This window comes from Chenopodium quinoa, unplaced genomic scaffold (genome assembly GCF_001683475.1).
Source record: "Chenopodium quinoa cultivar QQ74 unplaced genomic scaffold, ASM168347v1, whole genome shotgun sequence".
NCBI lineage: Eukaryota > Viridiplantae > Streptophyta > Magnoliopsida > Caryophyllales > Amaranthaceae > Chenopodium > Chenopodium quinoa.
Window position 1 is genome coordinate 12,700,583 of NW_018743292.1, and position 12,735 is coordinate 12,713,317.

The 12,735-nt window shown below is 32.4% G+C and overlaps 1 protein-coding gene across 3 annotated transcripts; it reads right to left on the bottom strand.

Moving 5' to 3' along the window:
• Positions 1 to 9,213: 9,213 nt before the first annotated feature.
• Positions 9,214 to 12,492, bottom strand: LOC110737116 (trihelix transcription factor GTL2-like). 3 transcript variants are annotated; one of them, XM_021917488.1, is made up of 3 exons: positions 11,646 to 12,491; positions 11,040 to 11,157; positions 9,214 to 10,994 (listed from the first exon to the last, which is right to left on the bottom strand). In XM_021917488.1, the coding sequence occupies exons 1-3, from the start codon at positions 12,170 to 12,172 to the stop codon at positions 9,378 to 9,380; spliced, it is 2,262 nt and encodes a 753-aa protein (XP_021773180.1). In that variant the 5' UTR covers positions 12,173 to 12,491; the 3' UTR covers positions 9,214 to 9,377. The 3 variants fall into 3 exon arrangements, with proteins under 3 accessions (XP_021773180.1, XP_021773179.1, XP_021773178.1); XM_021917487.1 differs by having other exon boundaries at positions 9,214 to 10,997; positions 11,043 to 11,157; positions 11,646 to 12,490; XM_021917486.1 differs by having other exon boundaries at positions 9,214 to 11,157; positions 11,646 to 12,492.
• Between the last annotated feature and the right edge of the window lie 243 nt (positions 12,493 to 12,735).

Here is a 12,735-nt window from a genome sequence, read left to right on the forward strand (position 1 = left end):
TCCTCTCTAAAGGGGAGACGTCACACAAATTTTTATATGTGATTAGCCACATGGTATGATCACTTCACATATAAGGCAATTAAATAAGTAATAGAGGATTACGGTGATGAGCAAATGGGGTTATCTTGACGTATGTGGGTCACTTAAATGAAAAAAAGGGGCTACTCTCTTATATAAGTGAAATCATTCTTTCAATTTTTAAAACAAAAAAAATAGGGGTTACTCAAATGAACAAATGGGGTTACTTTTTTTTTAAAAAAAAATTAGCTGATATTACTCATATAATGAATTGGAGTTACTTTAATGGATTAAATGAGGTTACTCTTTTGAATAAATAGGGTTACTCATATATATAAATAAAGATTATTCTTGTTTCAAAAAAAGAAAATATATAAAAAATAAAGATTATTCTTATAAATCAATGTGGCCACACCCTGTGGCTAGCCACATACAAAACTTACTCATGTCTTAATAAATCTACATGTTCATGACACCTGATATGAGGATAATATCTAATATACACCTCATCTCATGAAATATTAAGTATGATTTAATCTTGGTATTAAACTACATATTCTAGTTTCTTAATATATCTTCCATTTTGAAAATAGTGATATGTGTCTCTTATTATTTTAGTATTCTCTATCCCTAATATGTACGCGGGAGTTTGACACGAGTTTAAGTTGATTTTTAGGTACAATTTGGTTTCAAGTCTTTTTTTCTTCTTTATGCTTATCGATATCCATTTGTCAAATAAGTGATTCACCAAAAAAAAAAACTTGAATTTTTTTTAATAAATACTTTGATGAGCAATAAATATATAAGATTAATAAATAAAAATACATACTTGTAATTCTAATATTTATTTACTTAAAACTTTATAACTTTTATTAATTTTAATAATCAAAATTTCTCAAAAAAGTATACAAAATATTTTAGAGATATATACTTTAAAACTCTAAAAACAGACAATCATAATTTATCTCGAACAATTTTAATTACACACTTGAGTGGACCATACATGCCCATAATACGTCCATGACAAAGTAATGATTAACTTGATGCCATTGTAAGATAATTCATCCTAGTGGTATAAATGGACATCTTAGACTCTAATCAAAGAGTAATAGTGTTGAAAATAGGATATAGATTTTGGATGGATTCATGGTATAGAATATTATTAGTAGATCATAGATGTCATACAAAAGGACCACTAAGATCTTGCGGGTCAAACCCTTTTTACTTAAAATCAGGTCTTTTTACCAAAATGACCTTGCCTCTTCTATTGTATATGGCCGTATTGCCCGTATAAACCTTTTACGCGTTTTGACAAGATCTTCACTTTCTTTGTGGACATCCTTTATCTTTGAGGATAAAATTAGAAATTCCTATTAATTATAATAAAAATATTTATTAATGATAATTTAATATAATTAATTGGCTATTTTTGGTTTTGTGATGTGGATTGTGGAGTATATTGGATGAAAAGGATAGCAAAGAAGAACTCGGTGGCACGATAATATTGCAAGTGTGGCACTTTATAATTTGTGATTACTTGCCGTCATGTAATTAAAGAAAATCTAGAACAGTGGTGTCAAAAACAATATATTTGCAAAATAAAATGGACAGGTTATAATATTGGAAGAAAATTTAGAAAAAAAAAAAAAAAAAAAAAAGAAAAGAAAGTTGTGACAACTACTCGGAAGACAGTGAAAAACAATTATAAATATTGAAAATAATATTAATTGTACATCTGAATGGAGAAATTAAATTCTTAGGTAATAGGTTTTGTCACACATTACATACATAATGAATATTAATGGAATTGTTGTTTAAGTCAACTTAATTTTAACCACGAACCTCCAAATTCTAAATACTCATTTTTTTTCTTTTGTACTCTTCCTTAGCTTTTATTAAACATAAAAGAAAAAAGAAAAAAATAAATTCACATGACATCCTTGTTTTTTCAATAAACTAGGGTGGCTAACGTGCATCATATTTAACCATGTTTAGAGAGTCTTTTCAATTATTTGCCATATCAATGAGAATTTTCAATTATTTGCCATATCAATGAGAATTTTCAATTATTTGCCATATCAATGAGAATATGTATACAAATATTTTTAGGGGTATAAATGTCTGCACACTATTCGTAAGAGTTCTAAAATAAAGCAATTAACATTATAAGGAAAAATAAGCAAATAAACATTTTAAAGGATATAATTGTCCAAACACTATTCATAAGAGTTAAATCACACAAGGGAAAACTTAGTTATAATTAAAATCATATTAATAGGAGCATATAGGTAAACAACATTTTAAGGATATAATTGTACGCACAATATTCATAAGTGTTTTTTCATACTTTTTAAAAGGTAGGGATAAAATAATAATTTCACATAACTTCCAACTTTAACATGATTTTCTTTTACAAGTACGTGATATATCCAATGCGTTAGCATGGGTGACAATTAAGCTCGTCTTCCTATTTGAAAGTGATAGGCAATGATGGTGATTTTGATAATTTGTTAAACAAATAGCGTCTATCGTTTGGTGGTTGATTCAACACTCTCATGAGTTTGATCCTTTCTTTGCCCTTACTATTAGTTAGTGAGACCGAGTAAGGTTATTATTTGATAGGTTGAACCAGTTGGCATTCTTGGCAACGTGCTCTATCAAGACTCCATAAAAAGAGAGACTTCATTGCCAAGAAGGAGATTTCTATCGAGTATCTATTATACATTCAAAATGCATATTCGAAATTAGATTAGACAAGTCCAAGATTGATACAAGGGTGCAACTCGAACTTGATATGTAGTCATTTCTCAAGGGTGCAACTCAAACTTGATATGTAGTCAAGTTATTAGACATAACTTGCAATTGCAATGCTTGACAACTTAGTCGAGCACCTTGTTATTGTATTAGTATATTACTACCCCCGTTAATTATTATGTGCTACAAAGGGGTATTATTTGTAAGACATAAAACGTTCTTTTGTTGTACATAATAATTAATGGAGGTAGTATGTATGTGCTAGTGTGTTACTGCTGTGTAGAAGGCAATTAAGCATCTTGAACATAATGTGTCAAGCTTGTTCGGCAAGGACACATATTTAAAGGCACATGAGTTCCCTTTAGAGCCTTTCCACAAGAATGGCCAGGTTCCACATTTGCTTGCATCGACGAGTAGACATGCAAAGATGATTCATCTAAAGTATTATGATAAAGATAGAACTTGTCACTAAGACATAAACTTTGCAATGGCAATGGGTTAGATGATGAAACACAACTTCATCGATATACCCTAACCAGTTTTCAATGAACTCTAAAAGCCTTGGAAAAGCTACTCAAGACCACCGCAAACTCATCCAGTCATTTCATAAACATAATTTTTCAAATGGCTAATATCGTATATTCACAAAACATGTGAATAATACGTATTTTATTGACCTTTTTCTGAGATAGGAAAACCATTAGAATCGTGTACCTTTTCAATCCAAAAAAATACGAGTATGAATATAATCCAAAATGAAATTTTAAACTGTCAAAAAAAAAAAAAAAAAAAAAAAAAAAGAAAAAAAAGAAATTTTAAAATATACAACCTTTACTATTAGTTCACATAGGCTTAAAATTGATTAAAAATTATTATCAAGCCCAGCTATTAACCGGCTAAACTTGTGACATGGAATAGGGCCCCCAGAGTAGTATAGAATTGGGGGATTGGGCCCTTTAGTGTGTTTTTAAAGTCTAGCCTTCGAATCCCACAAGGCCTTTTAAAGTCTAGTGTTGGAATCCCACAAGGCCCCTTTCAAGTTTATTTTATTTTATTTTTTCATTTTTTATTTGTGTTACTAGTATAAAGTATAAAACCTCTTATGCAATTTACTTTAACTAAGGGAAAATTTAATTTATTTACATATTCATTTATCAATGATATATTGATTTATTAATGATGAGAACTTACTATAACTTTATATATTGTAAATAATATTTGCTTTATCAATGCAACTTGACTGACAAAAATTAGGATTATATATATATTACTCCTTAAATAAATGAAAAATATACACTTAAATTATTATAATTTTTTGGTATGTGGCTGGTCATACCGTGTGGCAGTTATCATGGGATTACTTCATTAGTGTTTTAGGAATTTACTCGGTTAGTGTTACAGGTGTTACTCGATAAGTGTTGTAGGGGTTCTCAGTTAATATTACAGGTGTTACTCGGTCAGTATTATAGTGGTTACTTTGCTATTTTACATGCGGTCATATAGTGTGTCCAGCTGTACACAAAATGCGCTGATAAATTATAATTTGGGTCTCATTTTATCATAATTGAACAATGCCTCTGATATTTTTGAGGCGATCCTGATTAATACCGATTATCAAAGTATAGAGTATAGATATAGATACGGAGTATTCCGTATTAGATATCTCATTCTCTCACCCAAAAGTCCAAAAACAAACGGCAAACTAAAAAATGTTGCCACATGTTTGACTTTGCAAGATTAATGCAACGAGGTGGGCCCAAAAGTGGGCCAATGTATTCGGTTCTAAGTTCGAAGAAAGACAAGAGAGGCCCAAATTTGTACCAGAATACTGGACCCGTCACATGTGACGTTAATGCATGGCAGCATTAGCTAGCTAACAATTATTGGGCCCACACCATACTCTCTCTTTTGCACTTATTTTAAATATCTTTATGGGCCCGTTAATCTAACTAAGAAAAGGGCCTTTCGAATTTTTGGGCTTTATGGCATTATGCTTTTTTTTTTTTTTTTTAATAAATTTTTTTATCATTGCAGAAAATCTCATTTGGTGGGACCCACATTTCTAACCCAAGTACCCAACCCGAGTTGTTTAACAGCAAGCATACATGCTTTGTGTTGTCACTATATTTTGCAACTTCTATTATCCATTCATTACATGCCAAATTAAGGAAATTTTTTTATTATTCATCTTCACTTCTTATTTTTATTTAGGTACAATATTTAATACATACATATAGTGATAGTATAAAACAACTATATGGTTTTGAGGGAGAACCTCCTTGGTCGTATAAAGTGGACACTTGTGACGGGTGTGGTCAGACCCGTTTATCATGGTATCAAAGTCAGGTTGTGTTGTGATTTGGACCAGTATTATGGACAACTCACATGTGAGGGGGAGTGTTGAGCCCATGAGCAAACCCATATATGAGTGAAAGAAGGCTAAGGGATTACACCCCTCATTGCCAAATGGGTTTGGGATGAAACCTCCTTGGTCGTATAAAATGGACACTTATGACGGGTGTAGCCAAGACCCATTTATCATATAGTCCTTGTATCCCAATTTTTTTTTTTTTGATATATATGTCTAATAATAACGATTCTCTATACCTGTAATCTCAGATCATTTGCTTAATTGAATTGTTAATTGGCTAGATATGTATGATTATCACACGCTTTAAAACGAAGTATTATTATAATATGAGTACTTTGTACCGAGTATAGTTAAGAAAGCTTAAGCGCATAGAGTACTGTTACATAGCATCAATATGTGGTCATGACATATGGCGAAAATCGATGGTATGTGAACGATAGGCCACATGATTAATTAAATTCGTTCCCCCCCCCCCCCAAATGTAATTTTACCATGTGTGCATCATTCGGACAAAACAATGTAAGAGCTACGTAGTACATTGTTGCTGATGACTCTGATCGAATTGAATATGAACACATGAAAGGAGTATTGAAGAAGGTTAAAATAACGAAGAATCAATCATATTATCATAATATCTTGGATGACCATGTGGAAAAAACCAGTCGAGCAGTAATCAAAGATGGACAGATATAATATAATGTTCACTGGTCGTTATCGTTTGGCTAGCAGTATGTCTACATGATGGGTAAATTTCGTAAATATCTCATTATTTAAGTTTTCTAAGACAATGATATTTATCTTATAACCAACATAAATAATAATGATGCAGTAATCACGTTTTTTTTGCTTTTTATTTATTTTGTTTTTATTTTTGGCTTTGATGGTTCGTTGAAAGTATGAAATGTACAAGTGCTTTATAGTTTGGAGAAGGATTATTGGATTGAATGATTGATTTTTTTGATGAGCTTACGTATACATTATTTTTAAAAATTAAATTCATCGACATAGATTGTTTTTATAATTTGATGATGATTTTACATCCCATCTAGATAATGTCTCACCCTACTAATTTTGTTTTTCTAGATAATGTCGAAACAATTTTTACCGCTATCTATATTATAAAGCTCCTTAAAATTGAAGCACTGTGAAGGGATGCCTCCTATTTGACTATTTGCAATCAAACGATCACTAAATAAACGAAACACTTACTCACCTGCCTTAAATATGTAAATTAAATAGTCATTATTTTTCATTTGGTCCAATAATACAAATTACTACATACTAGGTTAAATTATCAAATTGATGTTGAGCTATCATAAATTATACACCCAAGTACCCAACATTTCTTACAAAATGAAATGTTAATAACTTACAATTTTTCTGATGGGAATTGACATAATAAAAATTTCCGATAAGAATAATGCCATTTAATACTAATCGAGTTATATTACTTTGTATTTTTTGTAATAAGATTGATACATGCTAGCTAACATAATGGACACTCTATCAGTCTATTACTGCTTCTACTTCAAGGATGATTGTCTAAAAAAGTCAAATTATAAATACGAACAACACATAATGACTAAAGGATTAGTCCAAAAAAGCTCACCAAAAACCAATTGGCATTAATATAATTAGCTAATCTTAAAAAGCCAACTCTTTCTTCGTGTAATTAATAACTATCCTACTTGTTATCTTATTAACATTATTAAAAAGTAACAACTTTTTTTTCTCACATATTGACGTAAGGCCTAAAAACAGACATAGAAAATTGTAATGTTGAGGATATTTGCATACATGCATCCAAATAAAATGAATATATCTACAAATTCATGTGAGATTCCATGCCAAATAAATCAATTGACAATGGCGTATGTACATAGTGACTCACTTATTCTATAACTTTTTACACATGCTCAAGGCCTGTTTTTTGCTATAAATCTAATAATGTTTACTTATATTTGTAGTTAAAACTTGTCTTATATATGCCCAATATAGTAATTATGTGACTAATTTATTTGCTAAACTAAAACCACTTTTTCTATCATAAGTTGGTACATTTGGCATTGCTAAATCAAACCCACATTTTCAAAAGAAGTCCATCCAATAAAGACTTAAATTAGGGGTTAAATTAATTGATTTAGTTTTTTAACTTCTTATTTGGTGTGGAAAGAGCCACCAAGGGCACATAATAAGACGCCAAATCGATCAATTAAGATATATAATTGACATCTACAATTTATGTTTTTGTAAATATATTAATTTTAATGCTTAGCTTGGCTCTTCTCCTTTCATAGTTAATAATTTCTCACCCTTTAAATTTTAATTTTTGACCCTGAATAAATCATCTTATTTCAAATACAAAGAGTTTAGAGACTAATAAGTTGATCAAGGCATGTAATTAAATTAATCCTGGTTGATTAATTACTATAGTAGAACCATGTGATTCTATTCTTCTGAAAAAAAATAAAGGGGAATGAAGGCGTAAAGCAGTAAGCATCCACTCTGCAGTTAGCCTACAAACGCAAGAATGGTAATTTGGAGTATGCTCTAACCTTTTTTACACACGTACACTGGAGCCACTGCACTAGAGGACATTATTGTAGGACATACTCCTAAGCTATATAGAAAGGACTCCAATCCCTCTCTCCATTTACTATTCTCTCTTCCATTTTGAATGTGAATTGGAATTCTATGGCACTCTATCGATCTATCGCCTTTATTCTTACGGTACCTTGTTTGATGGTCCCGTTTGAGGTCCTTTACTCCTATTTTGAAAGAGTTAGGATCCGAGAGTGTCAATTATTTAGGGTGCTATGCATTATGCATCCGTTGGAGAGCTTTAATAAGACCTAAGAAGCCTCGAACCCAGATCTCGAGTGATCAAGTTATTTAATTTTAGTACTTCGTACGAAGTATATTATTCTTTTTATTGACTTAGTTCAATTTACAAGAATTTATTTTTAAATGATAGATTTAGTTTAAAAGAATCATTGTTAAAAATTCATCAACACCAAACTGTGTAGAATTGAAGCACAAAAGTAGTAAGAGGACAAAATAATAGTCTCAAATGGACATTAATCTATTCTTGATTGCCCTCTATAGCAAATTGCTAAGGCAAGCATTCATTTGATACTATGAACAAAAGTAGCTAGGTTATGAAGTTTACTATTTTGATTTATATTTATCATATACGAAGTACTTAGGGTTTTCATAGTAACCTACACAGAAGACAGTAATGTAGAAAAAATATATTTCAAAATTTCATTTCGAACTTAGGGATTCCAGCTCCATTATAAATTTTCTGATCATATCAACCATCTTCAGCATAGTTTGAGAGAAAAACATGAATTGAAAGAGGAAGACTGTAGTGACCTGATCAAGTGACCCCGTTGCTTCTGAATGAAGTTAGGCTAGTAGTCACACCCACACATGCAGATGCTGCTTCTGCTTTACCCCACATTCTTAATTTCTCCGACCAATTTGAGAAACTCAACATATCTTTAATAAAATATAATTATTCAAGTTGACTTCATTTCACATCATAAATCATACAATATACTTCTAAAGTAGAATGACATGATTGTGTCTCGAATAATCCTAATCTTAATCCTAAACCCATCTTCACTACTAATCAAGCTTTAATTAGTACTACAACTCTCTTCTAGTGCTCCAGCCATTGCAACCCTTTTTTTCAGGTACATGTAGAAAACGGAGACAATTTATTTTTATAAGTCTCAAAAGAGGTACAAAGGGGAAATGATAGATGTAGACGATATTTGATTCAGCTCTTGGTTATCACCCAAACTTTAACATACCATCTAATAATTAAGCTATTTGACATCTGTAGAACGACACTATTTTTTGTTAAATGCTTTAGTAATTATGTGTGGATTAGGAATAATAAAAATTTCTCTCTCGAGCCGCCATAAAAACGAATTAGTGGATCATCTTTACTAGCTAGTTGGAGGGATTAGCTGTTTAATTTAAGAGCATGGTTTATTGATTCCTAAATCATTTTTGTACTCCATATTACATCAACACTTATTATGGTGGGCATATATAGGAAATGAACAAAAATGACACCAAATTTAATTAAATCTTACTACTACCATATAGCCAGCTAGCCATATCTATATAGCTAGTAAATGTTCACCATATAACATAAGGTACAAAATTATATAGCAGCTAGCACACACATACAAATTTAAACTGCTATTTCAAATATCAAATATCAAAATTCAAAATCAAACCCTGGTACTTGGACCACATTGGCCTCATTACCTTGCATAGTATTAGTTGCACCATTATTTGCTGGAGGAGTACTTGACCCATTACCTTGAGACTGCCCTGACATTGCCATGGACCGATTTTCCGGTGAGCCGGGGTGGTTTGTTGGTCGATCCGTGGGGCCCACTAGTGATCCTTGACTGTATAAATGACTAAGCTGGTGGTAATAAGGACAAGTTCTAGAGTCAACGGATCTTTTCTTGTTCAAGTCCTTAGTTTTCCTGAAGTACTTGTTTATGTTCTCCCATTTTTCTTTGCATCTCTTAGCACTTCTTTTGTACCCTAACTCGGTCATCTTTTGCGAAATCCTTTCCCATAGAGGACCCTTAGAGTAGGTTTCTGTATCATGGTGAGTGTCACCGCCATTGTTGTTAAAAAGGCTGCACCTTATGTTGATCAATGCTAGCACTTCATCTCTTGGCCATCTTCTACCGGTGTCATCCTTATTACCATTATTCCCAACAACGGATTTTAGACCACCGCTCTTGTTGTTTTCCAAGGCCTTAATGTTTGTAATATGGTCCGCTGCATTAGTGCTGGGATGATCAGACCTGGAGAATTTGCGAGATGAAACTAAAGAAGGGATTTTCAAAGACTCGTTCTGATGACTAGGAAGAGGATTAGGGTTTTGATGATCCAAAGAGGATGGTTTCAAGGGTAGTGTCGATTTTGAGTTGTCTAGAGCAAGATTCTCATTTGATGAAGAACTAGGTATGTTATTCACCAAAGGATTATGGGTTGTACAAGATGAAGTGGGTTGTAATTGTACACTAATAGAGTCTTGAGTTAAAATTGAGGAATTAGAAGAAGTCATTTTCGGTACCTTATTAAGCTTCTCAAGTGCCTCTTTAAAAGATTGACTATCCAAAAAATTTGATGATGAAGTACTAAACTTCTTCAAGAAGCCAAGGATCTTGGTTTGCCGGTCACCGGAAACCGCCTGCTCGTGTGCCCTAGCCTCTAACTCCTTCTCTAATCTCTCAAACTCTTGCTTTTTCCAAGCTTCTTCCTTAGAAATCTTCTCCTCATCTCTCTTAACCATATCGCGAATAATCTTGCAATGAAGCTCCTCTTGTTGAGCCATCATCTTACTCACAATCTTCTCACAAAACCCTTTAAATATTTCAAATTTCTTCTGTCTTTTCCTCTTCTTCATCACCCTCTTTGTACTTTCCTCCGTTTTCTCGCTGTCGTCTACAGACTGCTGCTCATCTTCCACCACATCATCATTATCATTGCTCTTGTCATTATCCTTTCTTGTATCATCATCATCATCATCACCTTCTAACATTATACCATCTTCAATCTCCGGCCTTTCGTCGTCATCCTCTTCATCCTCCTTCTCACCATCAACACAAACATCCCCTTGAGACAAACAAGTCTCAAGGGTATGATCACGTTCACATTGATCAGGAAGAGAACCTTTCTGATGATCATCACCGCCGTCGTCATGATCAACATTGATGTTGTTAGTGTTATTATTGTTACAAAGCTCTTCTAGCTCACCAAAGAGCCTATAATTGTTGTTGTTATTGTTGTTGCTCGGAATATTATTATTATTATTATTATTATTATTATTATTATTATTATTATTATTATTATTATTATTCTTATTGCTGCAAGTATTATTAGAAATAATGCTGCTGTTGAAACTTCTAGTTTCTTCCTCAAATTTCTCTTTGCATTTCTCAGCACTTCTTTTGAATCCAATCTCTGCTAACTTTCTGCTCCCATCATAAATACACAAAAAAACAACATCAAAGGATTAAAAATAATGTATGTACTTTTTTTTTTTTTTTTTTTTTTTTGACAGCTATTATATAAATGGAGTATCAATTTCATCATTTAAATACTGAAAGGGACCAGAAATAATATATGGTGCTGTAAATAATGTTACAGATAGACAGAAAGAAAGAAAATATGACGAAATTAGGCATGTGTAACGTATTTTGCTAGAATCTCATCAACAATAATATCAAATAAACTACCCTATTAATCTATTTTAACATGGGTCCAATAAAAAAAAAAAATTCATATCATTACAAAAATAATCATCTATTAATCAAACTATGTCAACCCTTTTGAGCCGGCGCAATGAAGTGCTGGCTCGAAGTAAGGGAAGATCAGATGTACGCAACCTTATTATTATCCGTTGAGATGATTATAAATACTACTGTGTTATGTTACTTATTATATAATATGTATGACATACCTTGAGACATTTTCCCAGATGAAGTCAGGAAACCAAGTATTATCCATACTAGATCTGATTCTGAAGAGAGCAAGCATTTCATCATTAGACCATGGAATTTCAGGCAATAACATCAAGGATGATGATGATGAAGATCGTTGCGTTTCGCCGCCATCTTGTAACCTAGTAGGGTCAAGTTGGAGTGTTTCATCTTTAACAACATCATTCCTTGTAAGAAACTGCGAATGATGATGGTGGTGATGATGTAGAAGGTGACCATAAGGAGCATTGAATGTCGGTTGAGGAGCCGGCGGAGGTGGTGGTGGTGGTTGTTGTGAATAAGTAGGAAAACCAGCCGCATGACGGTGTTGGTGTTGGTGGTGGTGAAGAGAGAATGATAAAGGAATAGAAAGCGCGGCTGCAGCTGCAGCCGCAGCCGCAGTATTAGTATTATTAGTAAGAATATTAGAAGAAGATGTTGGTATTGATGTTGTAGTAGCAGCAGCAGCTAAAAATTGGTAGAACTGTTCGGGCATTCCATCAAACATCTTTTGTGCATACTCTTTTTTTTTTTTTTTTTTTTTTTTGGTGGGTGAGATAGATTCTCTAAGAAAAACCCAAAAAACTTTACCACTTGATTTTAAAATTTTACAATGGCTTAAACAAAATACCAAAAAAATAGGGGACCTTCATCTTGCTCTTATAAAGGGGCCCCCTTAATTCATCAAGGGTTTTTGTCATCTACCTGTGCCCTAAATTTATGAGGCACTTTAAGGTAAGTGAAGGGCACTTCCTTAGAAAATGTTAGAAAATGACAAGAAAAGATGGGATTTGATTTGGAAGTGCCCTACACTTGTAGGGCTATGTGGGTGTGGTTTGTATTTTAACAAAATGATATTTTTTTTTTTTTAAAAAAAAAAACATTTAATTTTTTTTTAATTATTATTTATTTATTTATTTTTTAATTTTTAATTTTTTTTTTGGGTGTGAGAATCCAATGAAGAAGGGTGATGGTGATGATGGTGTATTAACGGCAAGAGATAGCAAGACACGTGAAAACATGCAGAGGATGGGACCCTATTTATTTAAGTTTGGAAATGAACATAGTACA